At 40.8% G+C, this 16343-nt stretch overlaps 1 protein-coding gene across 1 annotated transcript in view; it reads right to left on the bottom strand.

The window, feature by feature from the left end:
- The window catches only part of LOC110401676 (cytosolic phospholipase A2 epsilon-like), a 31210-nt gene continuing 29242 nt past the window's right edge, over positions 14376 to 16343 (bottom strand). Inside the window, exons 19-20 of the mRNA XM_021403036.1 lie at positions 16019 to 16205; positions 14376 to 15798 (exon numbers count right to left, since the gene is read on the bottom strand). Coding sequence (XP_021258711.1) covers positions 15590 to 15798; positions 16019 to 16205 — 396 coding nt within the window. The 3' untranslated portion in view covers positions 14376 to 15589. The remainder of the gene's footprint in view (positions 15799 to 16018; positions 16206 to 16343) is intronic.

Consider the following 16343-nt stretch of genomic DNA (forward strand, 5'->3'; position numbering starts at 1 on the left):
TCTGAGATCACAGAGGTCAGTTATATGACACAGCTACAGTAAGTCTCTTGAACAGCATAAATGCTTAGGTAAGTACCATGATGGAGTTGTCAAAATGCCAGTAGTCCTACTCAAAGTTACAGTCACTTGAGGTAACAACCCATGAGGTCCCGTCATACTGAAAAGATCTTTGTCGAGGACAGCTGTCATCTCACAGAGCAAACCCTAAATATTGCCCACAGAGAGGTGTTCTTGATGTCTGCTTCAAAACCATGGAACAGCTGTCCCCCAGTTTCTCTCCCCCTCTTTTTTTTCCCCCTTATAATTCCACAGGACAGAAACAAACAAAAAATAAAAAATCAGCCATAATCAGAGACAAGTTTTTCTAGATCACGAGTACATAATACACTAATGGCAGAGAATTATTTCCAGAGGATATAAAGGCTAAGGAGTTAGGTATGGGTTGCCTTTGGGAAACAGAATAAAATAATCAGTCCCTTCAAAAACCGTATAAAAGGGAAGTGCTTAACATCCTTTGGTTCCTTTGAATACAACAGTTATAATCTTCTATAAAACAAGTCTCTCTAGATTTTGTGACTGCAGGCACTTCTTCCTATTTGTTATAGAGGGTAACGTGATTTCCTTCTCCCAAGGAAGGTGATTTCCTGCTGGTTTATTCCAAAAACTTTTCTCTGGCTCAGTCATATCTGCAAAACTCTACTCTTAACAAAGCCAATAAATAAATCAGCATTTCCTGCAGCTGTAACACATGGTCATTTCCTCAGACTCCTAGAAATATTTCCACCTGCACAAGTGGTTACAGCGAGGCCCTGCTATTTTTATAAGCTGATTTCCTCTCATTTAGGAGCATCCTTCTATTTCTGTAGCACTCCAGAGACTTCCTAGAGTGACTATAAACAAGCAGACAAAATTGATCGTAAGGCTGATAAAGAGTGGCTGGAAGAACCTCACTTAAAACAACGTGTGTACTGTTGCCAGAAACATTTTTTTTTATATAGAACAGAACAAAAAGGATTTTATTTTCAGATGGGAAGACAATTAATTATCATCTGTTACAATAAATTACTTTGTGTGTTTAAAATTCTCTCTTCTTTTACACTTCATGCTTTGGTAAAGAGTTATGCTGAGATATGAAAAAGGAGTTCTGCTGGCCCTCCTGTATGTACTGCAAGAAATCCTCACCCTCTGCCTTTTTTTGCTACTCCTTCATGAAAATCACCCTCATCAACCTACCTGCCTTCTATTTCAAGTATTCCCAAGGAAGAAAAGGCATAACAGGAGCCGCCAGGTCTGCAAGTAATAACTGATGGGGTGGTATGCCCTCACAGTTACCCCCATGCAAAGTCACTGGCTCACATTTCCAAACCAGTAAAGCCATATTAATGCAGCTCTCCACCCAGTTAATTAACACTTCTTCTTAGCTGGGTAATTAGCAAAGGTGGATCACCACACTCACATGCTAGGAATGTGCTTGGGCACCTTGGAGCCCAGTATATGCCCTAGAAGGCAGAAACTCATTGTTTGGCAGGATCTGCATAAGCGTGGAGCAATTCCTGCAACTGTTTATCTCAAGAGAACTCAGGTATTGTACAGGGTGCTGCCAACTCATGCATCTGTTCCAGTTGTGCTGGAAGCTCCCTTGCTTGAGTAAGAACTGATGGATTCAGTATTTGCAAAGCTGTTTGAGATTCTTATCTAAGACACATTCAGGAAGTGTGATTTTTTTTTATATACGATAATCAGTTACTGTCATCTGACCACTTGTCCCTTGGTTCCCAAGTAATGACTTTCTAATGCACTGACCAAACTTCCCCATCTGACATGGGGAAACCAATTCTCAGACATGGGTTTCACAAATAGCTACCTTGTGGTTTCACAAAACATCATCGAACCTATAGAAATCAGGTGCAGCACTTATGCTGCAGGAGAGGCAGGTGCTGCAGGCCAGCTACCACAGAGTAGAAGCAGCCAGCCTGCACCCAGCAGCTGGAGGGCACCCACAGCAGCTCCTGGGCAGCCCTGCAGAACCAAAACCAAGGAGAACAGAAATCACCTGATGGCCAGGTCCCATTAGATCTTCTGCTCTCTGGAGGGTTTGCTATTTTAATTAATTCCAGTAACTTATTAAACAAAATTAATGTATTTAAACAGCACCTGTGACAACTGTAACATGATGTGTTAGGGTTTAGTTAGACAAAGAAAATACCAGCTATGTATGCATAAAGAAAACAAGCTGCCCAGGGAGGTGGTGGAATTATCATCCCTGGAGGTTTTCAAGAAAAGAGTGGATGTCACATTAGTGACATGTTATTGAGTGGTCACAGGCATGAGCTGATGGCTGGATTAGATGATCTTAGTGCTCTTTCCAACTTTAATGATTCTATGATTCTGTGAAAAGACTGTAAGTTTTGTTATTCAGTCTATTTAAAACCTATTACGACCTTTTACATAGAAGCGTTACTGTTGTCATCATGCTCCACACACAGAGGGGCTTTTTGCAATGCCTTGCACGGTGAAAGACACCAAGCAGAATTGTGTCCTGGAGCAAAGAAGGGCATGCTACAACTATAATTTAATGCTGTCACCAAATATCTTCATTTTTAATAAAAGCAAGACTGAGGTAGCTGGTCTATGACTTGTTTCACTGATTCTTAGTCTGTCACCCTGACATTAGTTCAGTGTTTCCAAAATTGTGCTTGCGTGTGCTTTATGTTCAAGTGCTATAATGCAACTGCAAGCAACGTAGCACATTGAGATACCAGTACGCAAACAGGGCAGGACGTTCATTGCTAGTTTCCCTGTGCTCAGGGAAATCAAGTTTGGTTGGAATTCTCCAAACACCAGCTCCATCAAACATAGAGCAGAACGCATATTCTCTTCTCCCACTTTTCCACCACTTCTCAAAAGAAAGAATAACTTGGTATGAAACTTGGCACCATATTACTGTGTTGGTGGAAATGAGGGATTCCTCTACTGTACAAATAATCCAACTTTCTCCCACTCAGTCTAGCAAGAATCTCAAAACAGAAATTTCTCTGTTGTGAGTTCTCCGGGGATTCCAAGCAGTCCGCATTCCTGGCATATTTGTATGTCCCTAAGTCTATCCTAGCCCTCTTTAAGGTCACACTCACATTTACAAGTAGGTATGTGTGGCATGCAGCCATCTCAAAAAGTGCTGGTGTTAATACTGCACTGTTTTAGCTGTATAATACATCCTGTCACATCACAAGTGGCTAGGGAGCTCTAACATGGCAGCTCTTCCTAATGAGTCCATGAAACCAGAAGATGGTTATTCTTCTTTACCTTTTTTACTTCTTTTTCTGTCCATGGCTTTCTTCAGCATCTACATTTCTTCATCTAGTAGACTCTTCCACCATGGGCTATTGCTAGCAGCATCTTCCGTGCTTGTGGCACCAATGATACAGACTATCACCACTCCATCCTACTGTAGATTACTCTAGTCCCATAGTTTCCCAAAACTATGGTCAAATATACATCACATCAACGCATATTTTGGTTTTCACTTTTAGCTGCCTGTTTTAACATAGATGTCTGATCTGTTAGTGGAATAGAGTAGCTGCTTGCCCAAAACAGAGAGCAGTCATCCAGCACCACTCATTCCAGAGAGGAGAATTTGCTCTTGAATCTCCAGAGGTAGCCAGCATGTACTCAGTATTGAATATAGCCCTTTTTAGATTGTATGTATTCCAAAGTCATTCTAAGCGAACAGAAAAGTCGTGCAGAGTTCCTGAAATTCATCTTCAGTGTGTGTGATGAGTACTATCTCATTATCATACAGTAGCTTTCTTGCAAACCAGTGCTCAGCTGTTAATTTTCTATATGAAATATGGAATGTTTGCCATCTGGTCTTGTGAGGAGGTGGTCTCTTTCAGGACTGGATGAAAAAGCATGATGAGGAAGTAGAGAAAATTATGTACGTATTACTTATGGTAATATGTGACCACACTGCATGCTATTCCACAGGCCATCCTGCAAAGATCAGGTGAGATTTAAAAAAACAAAACAAAACAAAACAAAAAACTTGAAGACAAGAAATTTGCATTTACAACAGTTGGAAAAGGCCATTTCTGCAGATCAAGTTGGAAAAAAGAAAGTGCTCTCTATGAAAACCATGAAAAGATCTTCCTCTCCACCCATACATTTTTCTTGCAGTCACCCAATAATAATGCTTGCATCTTTTTCTATGTCATTTACTGGCATAGCAGCCTTTCCTGGCGAAGATAACTTCTCTACTAATGTCGCCCTGCATTCCCGGCATGGAGAAGCGTTCTGTTGAGATGAAATCATGCACAGGATGTCACCAGGGTACATCTTTCTTCATCTCCAGGTGCCAATTTAACTAGATGATAGCCAGGGACCAAATCAAAAGAACTAAAATACTTTGCTGCTGATGGTGTATCTAGAATTGGGGGGGTGTGAAGAAATGCCTATCTTGAGCTATCTGTGAATCAGGTCTCTTTAGAGAGTATACGCCCTTGAGTTTCTACAGGGTATTTCTACAGATGTAATTGGAATGCTTCAGGTTGTGAACATCATTCAGCCAAACTAAGTGCCAGTGTGCTGGAACCCATCTATCACTGCCAAGGGAGATCCAGGGGAACCCACTGTGGCGTGCTGCTTGGATCAAGAATGGCTGGCTGCTGTGTTTGGTGACATCCCTGAAGTTCTTCCTCATTCCCGAGGAACCAATACTCCATGCTGGAAAAACAGCTGCTCTAATTGCTTCCTTGCTTTACCTCCTGTAGACACTTGGGCTGCAGCACCTTGACTGTTGGCCGTGCAGGGAACTGGGGAACGCTGAGGAGACAGTTGTCAGCATCATTGCTTTGATGGATCGGCTTTCACAAGCTGCACGTTGCATGTTTTATGAACATAACTTCTTATCAGATTTCCTTTTCAACAGAGTTAGACGTCTTGGCTGGATGTTGTTGGAATCAAACTCTCCCACAGCCAAATGGAAACACTCCTTTTGTGCATGTGGCCATGACAACCCTGATTTCAGCAGGGAAAATTCACCGGTGCCCACAGCAGCATGACAAGTACAGATAAGGCCACAGATCGTTGTGTGTCTTTCAGATCATTGCTTCCTCATACAAATAGCAATCATGGGGCACTGAATACTTTCCAGGAATAACAGTGTGCATATGGTACATACCTTTCCAACAAAGAAAATTTCAAATATTGATTAACACAGAATGAGAACTCAGTGCACAGTGATCCTGACTTCTGCAGAGGTTTACTATCTGACAATTCAGGCTAGTTGGTCATCCGTTTCAGTACTGTTAACACTGTCCTCCATCTTTTTGTATTTGAAAAATAGGTCCATTTGAAAACATAGAGAATTCAACTACAGATACAAAACTATTTCCACGAGCAGAATTTTAGCCAGGGGAACAAGATAGACTGTCAGTTAAAAGGCACAGCCCTTTAGTCCTGTTTTGCTCTCCCCAACCAGAATAAACATGAGAGAAAAACACTAACTGGGTTAACCAGCAGAAGGTTGAAACTCATCTCACATTATTCCTAATAGCTTTAAAATGGTTGTTTACATCAGACAGCTGTTGGGCATTTGTGGAGTCTCATCCTAAGGCAGACATCACCACAGGATATGCACCACACTCTGAAAAATCTCTGTACAACTACTGATGTTGAGGGGAATCCAGAGGACTATTTAATGCAGACGTTTTATGTTTCTGACATCAAATGTGGATAAGAGAGGGTTTATGTCAAAGCTAGGAGCTGATGGGAAGTGGCTTCCTTTGACTTTGCAAGGCTTTATTTTTGAAGTGGGAGGCATGCTGGAGTGCATCATTTCAGCAGCAGGAACTCATTCCTGACTCAGCTCCTGGTTCTCTCCAAACTCAGTGGCAGTAAGTTCTGCTGCTTCTCATGACAAAATCTCACCTGTATGAGAGGCAGCAGCTGAAACCTTCCCCTAACTTTGCCATGTAGGGTAGCAGCTCCAAAACCCATCAGAAGCCAGAGCTGCTTTGCACACGGGTGAGGGTTTAACCCATTCCTCTTCTGTTAAAGGACTGCTGTTCTCACAGCTAAATAAGCCCTGCAAGCAGGAGTCCTTGCTCAGCAGTGAAATTTAGTACCACTCCTGAAGTATGAGGTATCTCAGCCTCTTTGAGACATGGTACCTGCTGTATTCAGAACTTTACTTCCATTATTTCACTTCTCTTCTTCCAAATAAATTGTCATATGAGACCTGCTGCAATCCTTAAGCATTTTAATATAAACACTGATGCCTGCAATAACAGACCTGGCTCTGCCTGCATGAAACAAAGTACCAGTTCAGGCTTGAATAATATATATCTCTTAACACAGATAAAAATCAGCATGTTGGTGTAAAGACACATGCTGATTCCTCTTAGCTGGCAGCAACCCTCATTTAAGTCTTCTGATGTTTCAGTGACATTTGCATTTGAAAAAGACTGAGCAGAAGAGAGGAGCATGTGTGTGTCCTTCACACAAAGGGATGATCATGCAGGCATATAGGATAGAGGGCTATGTTCTAATCATAGAATCAAAAACTGTGTCCCACTGTGTGGGATTAAGAAACGGAGACAAGAAGTCATCGGTCATGTGCATAATTATCGTAGGTAATCATGCCAGGAGCCCAAATCTTTCTGCTTTCCTTCTTCATGAGTTTGGGTTCCTTATCACTTATTAAGTAGAAAGTATTGTACTAAAATCTTATCAATCCACTGTTTCTCAGCATATTTTACTATCTACAAAATTCTTCATCTAATGCATGCTCCAAAGTTTCAGTATCCCTACTGCCTGGACATAAGAAAGACTGTAAGCTAAATATCTGCAAGACTAGAAGTGTGAAAGACCGCAAACTGGTAGAACATATCCTGAGAAAATACAGAAAAATCTTTATAAGACATTGATTTATTTTTAATACAAATCCTAGTACTGGATAAATAGAGAAGCCAAATTTTGAAAAGTGTAGTGTATGTGAAAAAGTAAAAGTACTGGAAATGTGAACGGGAATTTGCTTTAACTTAACTGATGCTTAAATTGTACGCAGATTGCCTGCATGTATATATTTAGCGTATTGCAAGGCACTCCTGTCTGCTCATTTACAATGCTGCTTTAACTTCCAGATAAAGCTCCTTTTTCAGCTTCATTTTGTTTCAGTAGGACTTGTCTGAATCAATTATAATGCATATTTCCATAAAAAGCTTCTGTCTCAAAATCAGATGCTTCTTGTGATGATGTTGTTATGTGTGATTCATATCTTCATTTAAACGTTTCTTATCCTGATAGATAGGAAGCAATGTCTGCACTTATTTCACAAACAGCAAAGTAGTAGAAGGAGAATCCTCACTGAAATCAATAATTTCTAACAAAAAAATAAATCTATTATTGATCAAATACAAAAAATAGTTTTAGTACATTCAAGCATTGCTTCTTCAGCAGAATTCTCCATTACAGTGTTTTTTTTTCTCCGATGTAGCACAGAAGTCATGCAAAATCAGGGATCAGTATTCCAGAACTCCCTCCTAAACTGCTAAGCTAAAGATTGCAGTGGCAAACTATTACAGCACAACATGAATCACTTACTTTTGACCATTTCATTTATGAAAATTGCTGCAGAATTGGAAATACAACAGTGGATTTCCTTTACAAATAAGTGAAGGATAAAAACAGTATGTAGATATTCTGTATACTTCCAATTAAATGGAAAAGAGAAATACAAGGAGCTGTTCTAAATATCATAGACAAAAAAATATCCAAACAACAAATCTAAAGATTTTTCCTTGTAACACTCAATTGCTTTATTGCATCATTACCTATATGGCTGAGCCTTCTCTCCTTTCAGCAAAACAAAACCATCAGCCCTCTTTCATTCAAAATTCCCTTATTTACAATACCTTGAAATCACCTTTGCCAGGTTCAATACTTCTTTCAGCTTCTTCTTGAGGTCCAGCACCTCCAGAATAGCCATAAGGATCCAAAGAATCTGAATCTTCTTCACCCTGAAGAAATAATTGATGACATTAGAACAACAACAGTATTATCAAGCTAGATTATTACCTCCTACTTTCAGTAACTCTTTCTGAAGTCCCAGCTAGAACAGCTGTTGGTTATGCCTCATTGTGGAATAATGCTCAGCATAATGAAAAGACCACCATGTGGTTCAGCACACACTGGCACCAAATCCAAGACAAGGGGACCCTTTCAGAATGTCAGTGAAGGAGAAGCCGTTTTAGTTGCAAGATATTCCGGAAAAGTGCCTAAATTTATTCCATGATTAAAGACTTGGGTTTTGTTTTGAATGTGATCTTTTGGCAACCTGCTCCTCTTCTCAGGAGTCAGTAAATCTTGATGAAAAAAATTCCCAAATGTCTGCTCTGGTTTTGCACCTCAAGCAGGAAACTGCAATTGCAATAATTGAAACACAAAATACCTTTTTCTCTCACTTTTTTTTAGGAAACAGAAGTTCTAAAATGCTTCTATAAAGCAGAGTAACCCCTTTTGAAATGCTTGCTAGGAAAACACCATTGTGGGACGGTTCCTACAAAACTGCTGTAAGTATTTTTTGTTTCATGAAGTGATGTCCCTTCATCCAGTCTAAGAGCACAGAAAACAATATATAATATAATAGAGTTAAAATCAAATGAAAATCTTGAAATGACCCAGAGAATACAAAAACAATTTGCAACAAAGTGGAAATGTGGAAATCAAATTTAATTCCCACTCTCTGTTCTTTATCCTGACCATAGCTCTTTTCCAAGAACAATATCAAAAAAGAGGTTGTTACTTCAATCATAATGTATCAAGATTTTGCTATCGATGTGGAAATACTTGGTTTTTAACAAGAGTAGTATTTGATTCTGGAAGAAACATGAGCCTTTTTTTTTCTAAAAAATGTGGAATAATATAGAAAACTTTTTTTTTTTGGAAGTGAATCCGGGTCTGACAGTTCACTCCCCCAAACATTGTCTCCTTCCATGTTCATTTTTTTTTTTTTTTTTACTATCTGTCCCCTTGCTAGTCAGTCTTCTCTAACTTTGCCTTCAAAGCTGAAAATACAGTTTCATGTACATAAATATAATCATAAAGCGGGATTTTGTTTTCTGTCAAACACATCTTAATCAGACCTTAAACAATCTTTTAAAGTGAATTTCTTACCTCTAGTCCTTTGGAACCTGATGGCATCATGGTCTTCCCTGGATACACATAACTGAGTAATTCTGGCACCTCCACAGGCAGCAGTTCCTGAGACATGTTTGTAGGATTTATTCCTGTAGGAGTCAATGACAAGTTATTTTATAAAATGACCTGAGGCCCCACCCATCTCATCCCTATAAGTAAAGGACTCCCCTCCCATTGCTGGAGATGAGAGAGTGCCAAGGATGACTACACTGGGGAAGGCTCTTACAGGGAAAGAACAACAGCTGGAAGGGACGTGGTACCTTCCTTTGGTTGGGAAGCTGGGGGACCTCTACCAGCCTTTGCTTTCCCCTGGGCCTCTAGGTCTGCACTGTTTTGGCACAGTGAGCATGGGCCCACGCTGTCCTGCCTTGTAGAGAAAAAGCAAGGAAGTCATCGCCCCTAGTATCTGCTTTTCCAAACTCAGCACTTCCCCACCTGTAGCATGGGCACTGAGCCCTATAGAAAGCCTCTGTATGTAAATAACTACCCATGACATGCAGACACGCATTCATCCACTTCATTCAGAGCCTCCATACAGTTGGGCAGACCCAAACTGACTTCCTGCAAAGGGGCGCAAAGAGGCACAAAGGCACAGCCTTGCACCCCACAGGAACCACTCCCAGAAGGTGCCACCTTGACCACTTGACAGGTTACCAACATTACTAACCACTTCACAGTTTGCCAACCAGCAGCTCCCAGCTTATCCTGGCCTGCTTCCATTTCTTCTTCCTTGGTAAGACCAAGGCTGGATCTTCACTTTTCAGAGCTGGGCTGTAGAACAAGGAGGAGAATGAAGGATGTGGAGAACTTGCCCCAGATTGCCTGCACGAAGGTAGCAAGGAGAAAGAAGTGAACATTTGCAAGGGTTAGCAGAGATCTCAAGGTCAATGCCTGTTGCTACAGTCGTTACCCACGACTACTGCATCTGACAGTAGCTTAAATAAAATAAATTTTTAAAAAGCAAAACAAAACAAAAAAACCTTCGCAATGCAGATAAGAATTATCATTTTGTATATTTTTCAAAGAAAGGCAATTGAATTTCACTCAGCGACTGCCAGAAACTTTTATCAGTGAAATACGTGAATGGGATATACTATCCAGTATTTTAGTGTTTTAGCTTTACTTTACAGAGATTTTATTCAACTAATGAGCATGAACAGAAGAGCACACGAACATCTCCTGGCATACCCGAAGAAAATTACTAACTTGAAACACAGTAAAACAAATAACAAACTAGCAGCTCCAGTAACAGTAGGCTGTGTCATAGCATCAAAAATTCCAGCATGAAAAGTAGCTCTGCCTGCACTTACAGTGCAGGAGCATTTTTGGCCTCAGGTCACAGACACTCTGAGCTACATCATGGAGAAATCTTCCTGCAGCTGCACTCAGAGAAAAAAGTCATCCTTTTTTTTTTTGACCCCGCCAGAAAAGAAGACTTGCCCAACCTTGAAACACAGGACACTAAAATAATTGTATACTTGTTATTAGACCAGGTCAGGTTTCCCAAGGTTGATGAGTTCAGAGGACCATTAGCATAAACGATGATGTTTAGATACTCCTCTAAAGGTGATGAATTTTCTTGAGATTCAGAATCCCTGTCCTCAAGGAAACACGTGGAGAAGAATACACAGACTCAGCACACAAGCTTCCACATCTGCCTGGGTAATGCCCAGTTATATGCATACTGGGCTGTCTGGCAGGACATGTACGGCCTTCAGCAAAACCAAGTTATTCTGCTCCCACTCAACTGACTCCACAGGGAACGCGACAAAAGAAGAAAACACCAAGGCTGTCATTAATGCCTGTCAAAGATTAAACTAATGTTATCTAATTCAAAACCTGATTGTACAAATTCAGATGGTCTCAATTTCTATAATGAAGAGCAGAGGCTCCAAGTGGAATCAATTGTTTACATAATATATGTCAGCATTTTGAGGATAGATAAAACCAGGTAACCTAAGTGCCTCAAAGAACTAATGAACTATAATTGTCATGGTGGCAAATAGCACACTACTCACTTCCTTTAGTGCTTGCTGTTCCTAATATTCCCTCTCATACTTAGGATTCTTATTTACACACACTACCCAGTTTGGAGAAGTATTAATGACTTGACAAAGGAATCTGTATTACATTTGACAGCGGAGGAACACTGAGGAGAAATGGAGTTCTAGGAGGAGCTCTCTTGCTTTACCAAGTTCAAATATAGTTTTGTGGTTTCTTTTATCAACATCTTGGACTGGATCACAGGTGATGATAGCCAGTGTCCCTCCTGTCTTGCCACAATAAATGTTTGCCTCCAAAAAGGCAAGGCAAAATGAACCTGGGATTATTTTGGTAAGCTGGAATCCCACACAGGACCTGCTGTGATCTGCATGTTACAGATTCTCAAACACAGATACTTTTGCAAAAACTTGGAGAGCAAATTCATTCTGGCTCAGCTACATCCTCTTCCTGCAGGAGGGGCAATGTCTTAGACCATCACTTTTACGGTCAGTAAGTGAAGGCGATTTGGGAAGGAGAGGAAACTCACCGGATGCAGGGGCACTGCTGCCATCTGTCATCTTGACCTTTGTCATAGGTGAGAAGAAATCTAGGAAATGAATTTTGAGACAAGCTTTTAGCTAGAGTCGCAAACTTCTATAATATATTCCTCTTGAGGCTTTATAATACTATAAAACATTCCTGTTAGGATATAATGATTACACTGAGAAAAGTGACGTGACTGTTCTAATAATGAGAGGTATGATTTTCTGAGTAAAGATACTGATATCATTAATTCACACCAGAGGACTCAAAGTTAAATGCTTGTCTATGTTTCTTTTGTGTTACTGTTACTGATGCATAGGTTAGAACTCAGCACTTACCAGCCCTAGAGCAGCCTAATTGAAGCAGACACCTCTGCTCCTCTTAGAGTGTCTCAGATTTTATGCATGTTTCAAATGTATAGTCCTCATTGGTTGTCTGTACAGTGATAAAGTTCTCTGTACATGTAGTTAACTGACGCTGGGACATTTTCCATCCTTGGAGAAGGTTTCCCAGGAGTAAACCAGAAAAATGATTTCCAAAGTCTTCTGAACCATTGTTCATCCTCCACATTTCTGTAGACTACATACAAGGTTAACTTGAGCTGGAAGCCACCACAAGAACAGTGTGAGTGGTGTGACACTGCCTCCCATGCCCCAAATGAGGTGCATGTTACAGGCCACCAGATTCTGTACCAGCTGTGATCGTGGGTCAGAGACTAAGAATGACCAAAAAAGGCATTTTAAGGCTCCACTATAGGCTCTTCTGCACATGTGACTAAAACACTTCAGTTTGTCAAGCACTGTGATAATCGGAAGGGCTGGGGCAAATGTGTAATTGCATGATAATACCTTCACTTACCTACAGATAATGAATAGGTAAGAAGGAAAATTCAGACACAGACAAGAAGCAGAACATATTTATTACAGTTAAGGAGGTCGCTGTGCTATTGTATGAAGTTCCTTTTGCCATAGCTGTCAAGACTTCTGCCTTTTGAAATATTGAGGAAAATATATTGCTTACCCTATTGTGCTAAAGCCGTAATATAGCATAGAACTGAATTTTTGCAGTGCATCTCCCCCTCTAGTTTGTTTCCTACTCTGAGGAGATAATTTTATGAAATTACTCCTATTTCCTGTAAAAAGAGACACTCCCAGTCTACAAAACAAAAAGAGCTTTTAAATGCCCACATCTGTAGCTGTCACCCGCATTCCTTCAATGCCTTAGTACAGCCAAGAGGCTGCCCTAGGAATACAACTCCCAATTTACAAGCTGAAGCAGAACAAAAACTCCAGAGAACAAAGCCACACAAAGCTTCAGTGCAGGCTCGAGAGGAGAACTGACCACCAGAATCTTCTGCAATAATTCTGTGCAATTAATTAATCCATTTAAAAATAAAAAGCAAGCTGAGCCCAGCAAATTAACCAGCCCCAACCCCTTAAGTCATGAACAAAGTACTTCCGCTGAGTATGAACAAGGAGTGCTGACAGGACGGGACCTCCGCAATATCTCAGGGAGGAAGAGACCAACTGTCCCAAATGTCTGTGCTTTCTCCTTCCCCCAGAGAGCCCAGCGGTAGATACACTAAGACACTGGTCAAATATTTTGATTCACTTGGGTGACAGAGGCCTGCATGATATTGTCTACCAGGACAAGGTATGCCATGCCCAGGGAGCTCTGGGTGGCTGAGGCAATGTAATGCGGCTTGACTGCAGATGGAAAGATGGGGCTGGTGTCCTACTCTCAGCTCAGGAGCATTACCTGTAGGATTGCTACCTGTCTCTGGGTAAAGGCCCTCGCTGCCCCAGGAGGAGGACTGCCATGGATGACTGATGATTGCAAGTGGAGGACTGACAAGAAGATCCAGTTCTTGTCCAAGAGCTTCACCCATACCAGAAGCATCACTGGCAGCTATAGCGTGGGTCTGGCTAGAATGCCTGCAGGCGGGAAGGGCACCTGGGGATAGGCTCAGCCCCTGGGGGTTTTGTGGAGGAAGGGCTGTTGTGGTAGCATCAGAATAAACGAGGCTTTCCTCCTTATAAACAAACCAACAAACAAAAACACAGCAAGGGAAGCAAAAGCGTTATAGTTAAGGTCAAGGAAGGGAAAACAGAGGCAGGCCACTTGAAACTTAGCATAAGCTAAGGCCTTGGTGGGCAAGGAAGGGAACTCCACTTGCAGCTTTTGAAGATGGCCAAAACTCCAGCTGGAAGACAAACAGGTGGGAGAAGCAGCAAATGCATCTGTTACGCCAAAGGGGGTTTGCCATAATGACAAACAAGGAAGCCCCGGAGGGAGTTGGAGCTGGGACAGAGGAGAGGCAATGCCAAAAGGCCCTGTGTAATTCAGCAGTGGAGATCAAAAAGAGAGGAGCCCTTGATGAGCACAGCCAAGTAAACAGTCATTTCAGCTCCCTGGAGATTTGAACCAGGGCTGCAAATTGAGTGCAAGTGTGAGGGCCTGGAAAAGGAGCTGGGACAAGGGCTGGAGGTGAGAATGGGAGAATGAAGAAGACACGGGCTTAAAGCCATAGAGGAATGCATGAAGCAAGAGAGGGAGGTAGAAGATGACAGTGAGAGAAAAGAAATTTTCAACCTTTTCAAGTTCATGTTTCATTTTGAATTAAGGATTTATTTTCTATTTTGGCTACAATTACATCATTCACAACAAACCACTCACAGCTGTGTGTTTGTCAATATATGTTACTTCAACATGGACAAGTCACTGTTTTTCATTTAAATTTGAAGTACTTAAGGGCATCTGATACTGAAGCATTATCATCTTTTCAGATAGGTTTGCAGAATATTTGCATTATTAAAATCTTTCATAAAGCAAATAAATTTTTTGATCTTCATTTAAAAGATAAGCGACCTCAACAAATTGCCTTGTGATATTTATAGTAGTTGCATAAAGCTTGTATTACTTGCATACATTCAAGGACTGAAAAAATTGTGTAATTACCCATGAATTACCCATGGATATCAGTTTAAAGCACTTAGCTTGTTCCCTTACCACAAAATCTGAATGTCTCTGTTTTTGATGTTTTTATTCTCACAGCATCCTTACCTATAATAACAAGAAATACTATTAGATCTGTTGAAACTAATGGGAAGTAGATGCTGAGCTGGATACTCTGAACATCATAAGTATACAATGAAAAACACAACCTCAGGTCAGCTACTTATGAATGCACCAGAAGAGCAGTTTGTGACTCACTAGAGGATTTGGAATGACCACTCCCAGAGAATTTTCCAAACCCAAATATTGCTGGCATAATAAAACTTGTAAATTCAGAAGTATAGAAATTTTGCATCTTACACAGTAAATCGTGGCTCTTCTATATCTTTTATGTTTAGTTTTGTGTGCTATTTGCAATAAAATTTCATGCTGATGTTATAAAAAAAAATTAGTTTTCTCTTTCCTTTGGGATTGTCCACATTTGTTAAATGTTCTTCTATTGCACTGAATTTGGAATAAATTAAGTACCTGTAGCTCATTTACACATGAGCTACATTTTCACATATAACTTTTACTTGTGCTTTTGCAAGAAATTGTGTTGCTTTTCCACATTCATAAATTCAAAAAACCCATCAATAAGCCCCATATTCTCTAACCTTTGATTTACTGTATATAAATATATGTATATATACACATGAAAAAACATTCACTAACCTACTTTAATAAAGCATGAGAGTAATCATTGTTTTGTTTGATGGGTTTATGTAGGATTGCTACTTGGTGAAAAGGAACCACAAGCTGACATAAGTCTCAGTACTTTCCCAAGTCCGTGTATTCATTCACCAGCAGGCCCTGATTCTTCTGCAGGGGAGAAAAAGTGATACAGACATCTTTCTGAAACTTAGGACAGCATTTATTTTTTGTGTTGTCGTTTCTGCTCTACTGCTGAATTCAAAGCCTGCAGAATCAGATGCTTGTTGTTCTGAATGTTGTAGCTGGTCAGTTTTACCAGACTGTCAAACTGCTCCTCTGTGTAGGTAAAGCTGTTTATGCAGTATGGGGAAAAAAGCCCGGAAACATCCACATTGCCCTGTGCCATCTCAGCGGGGCTGCGCTCCACACCTGCCAAATCAAGAAAAGTCGTTGATAGGGCATAGGGATGGTCTTGCACCCTGCTCTCCAGATGGGAACCAACACTGATCCTCTCTAACTTGACACCCACATTCCTTTCCATGGGAATGACATCGGGGGAGAAAGGGGTCCATGCCGGCCCTTGCCTCCCATCCTGATAAAAATGAAGGCTGTGTGGGTGGTGGAGGATGGACTCTATCCCATGGCTTACCTGGCTCTTTGTATTTTCTGAATGTGTCATTCACCAGAGGGAAAAACACCACTGTTGGTGCCTCTGGGGTCTCTGCATCTTCAAAGATGTAGCACTCCTTTAGATTTTTCTTTTCCTCTTCACTCAGGTGGATTTTTGGAAATGGAATTCCCTGTTTTGAGAAGTACTTGGAGGCTTCTTCCAAAGGCTACATTCAGACAGGAAAAAAGGTCAGAAACTCTCCCCTCTCCCCAGCTTTTCATAATGCACAACACATCCATCAAAGGCACTTCACAAAGATCAGAGAGCGGAAATCACTACCATTCTTTCTTCTGGTCTTTGTCTC

This window comes from Numida meleagris, chromosome 6, assembly GCF_002078875.1.
Source record: "Numida meleagris isolate 19003 breed g44 Domestic line chromosome 6, NumMel1.0, whole genome shotgun sequence".
Classification (NCBI taxonomy): domain Eukaryota; kingdom Metazoa; phylum Chordata; class Aves; order Galliformes; family Numididae; genus Numida; species Numida meleagris.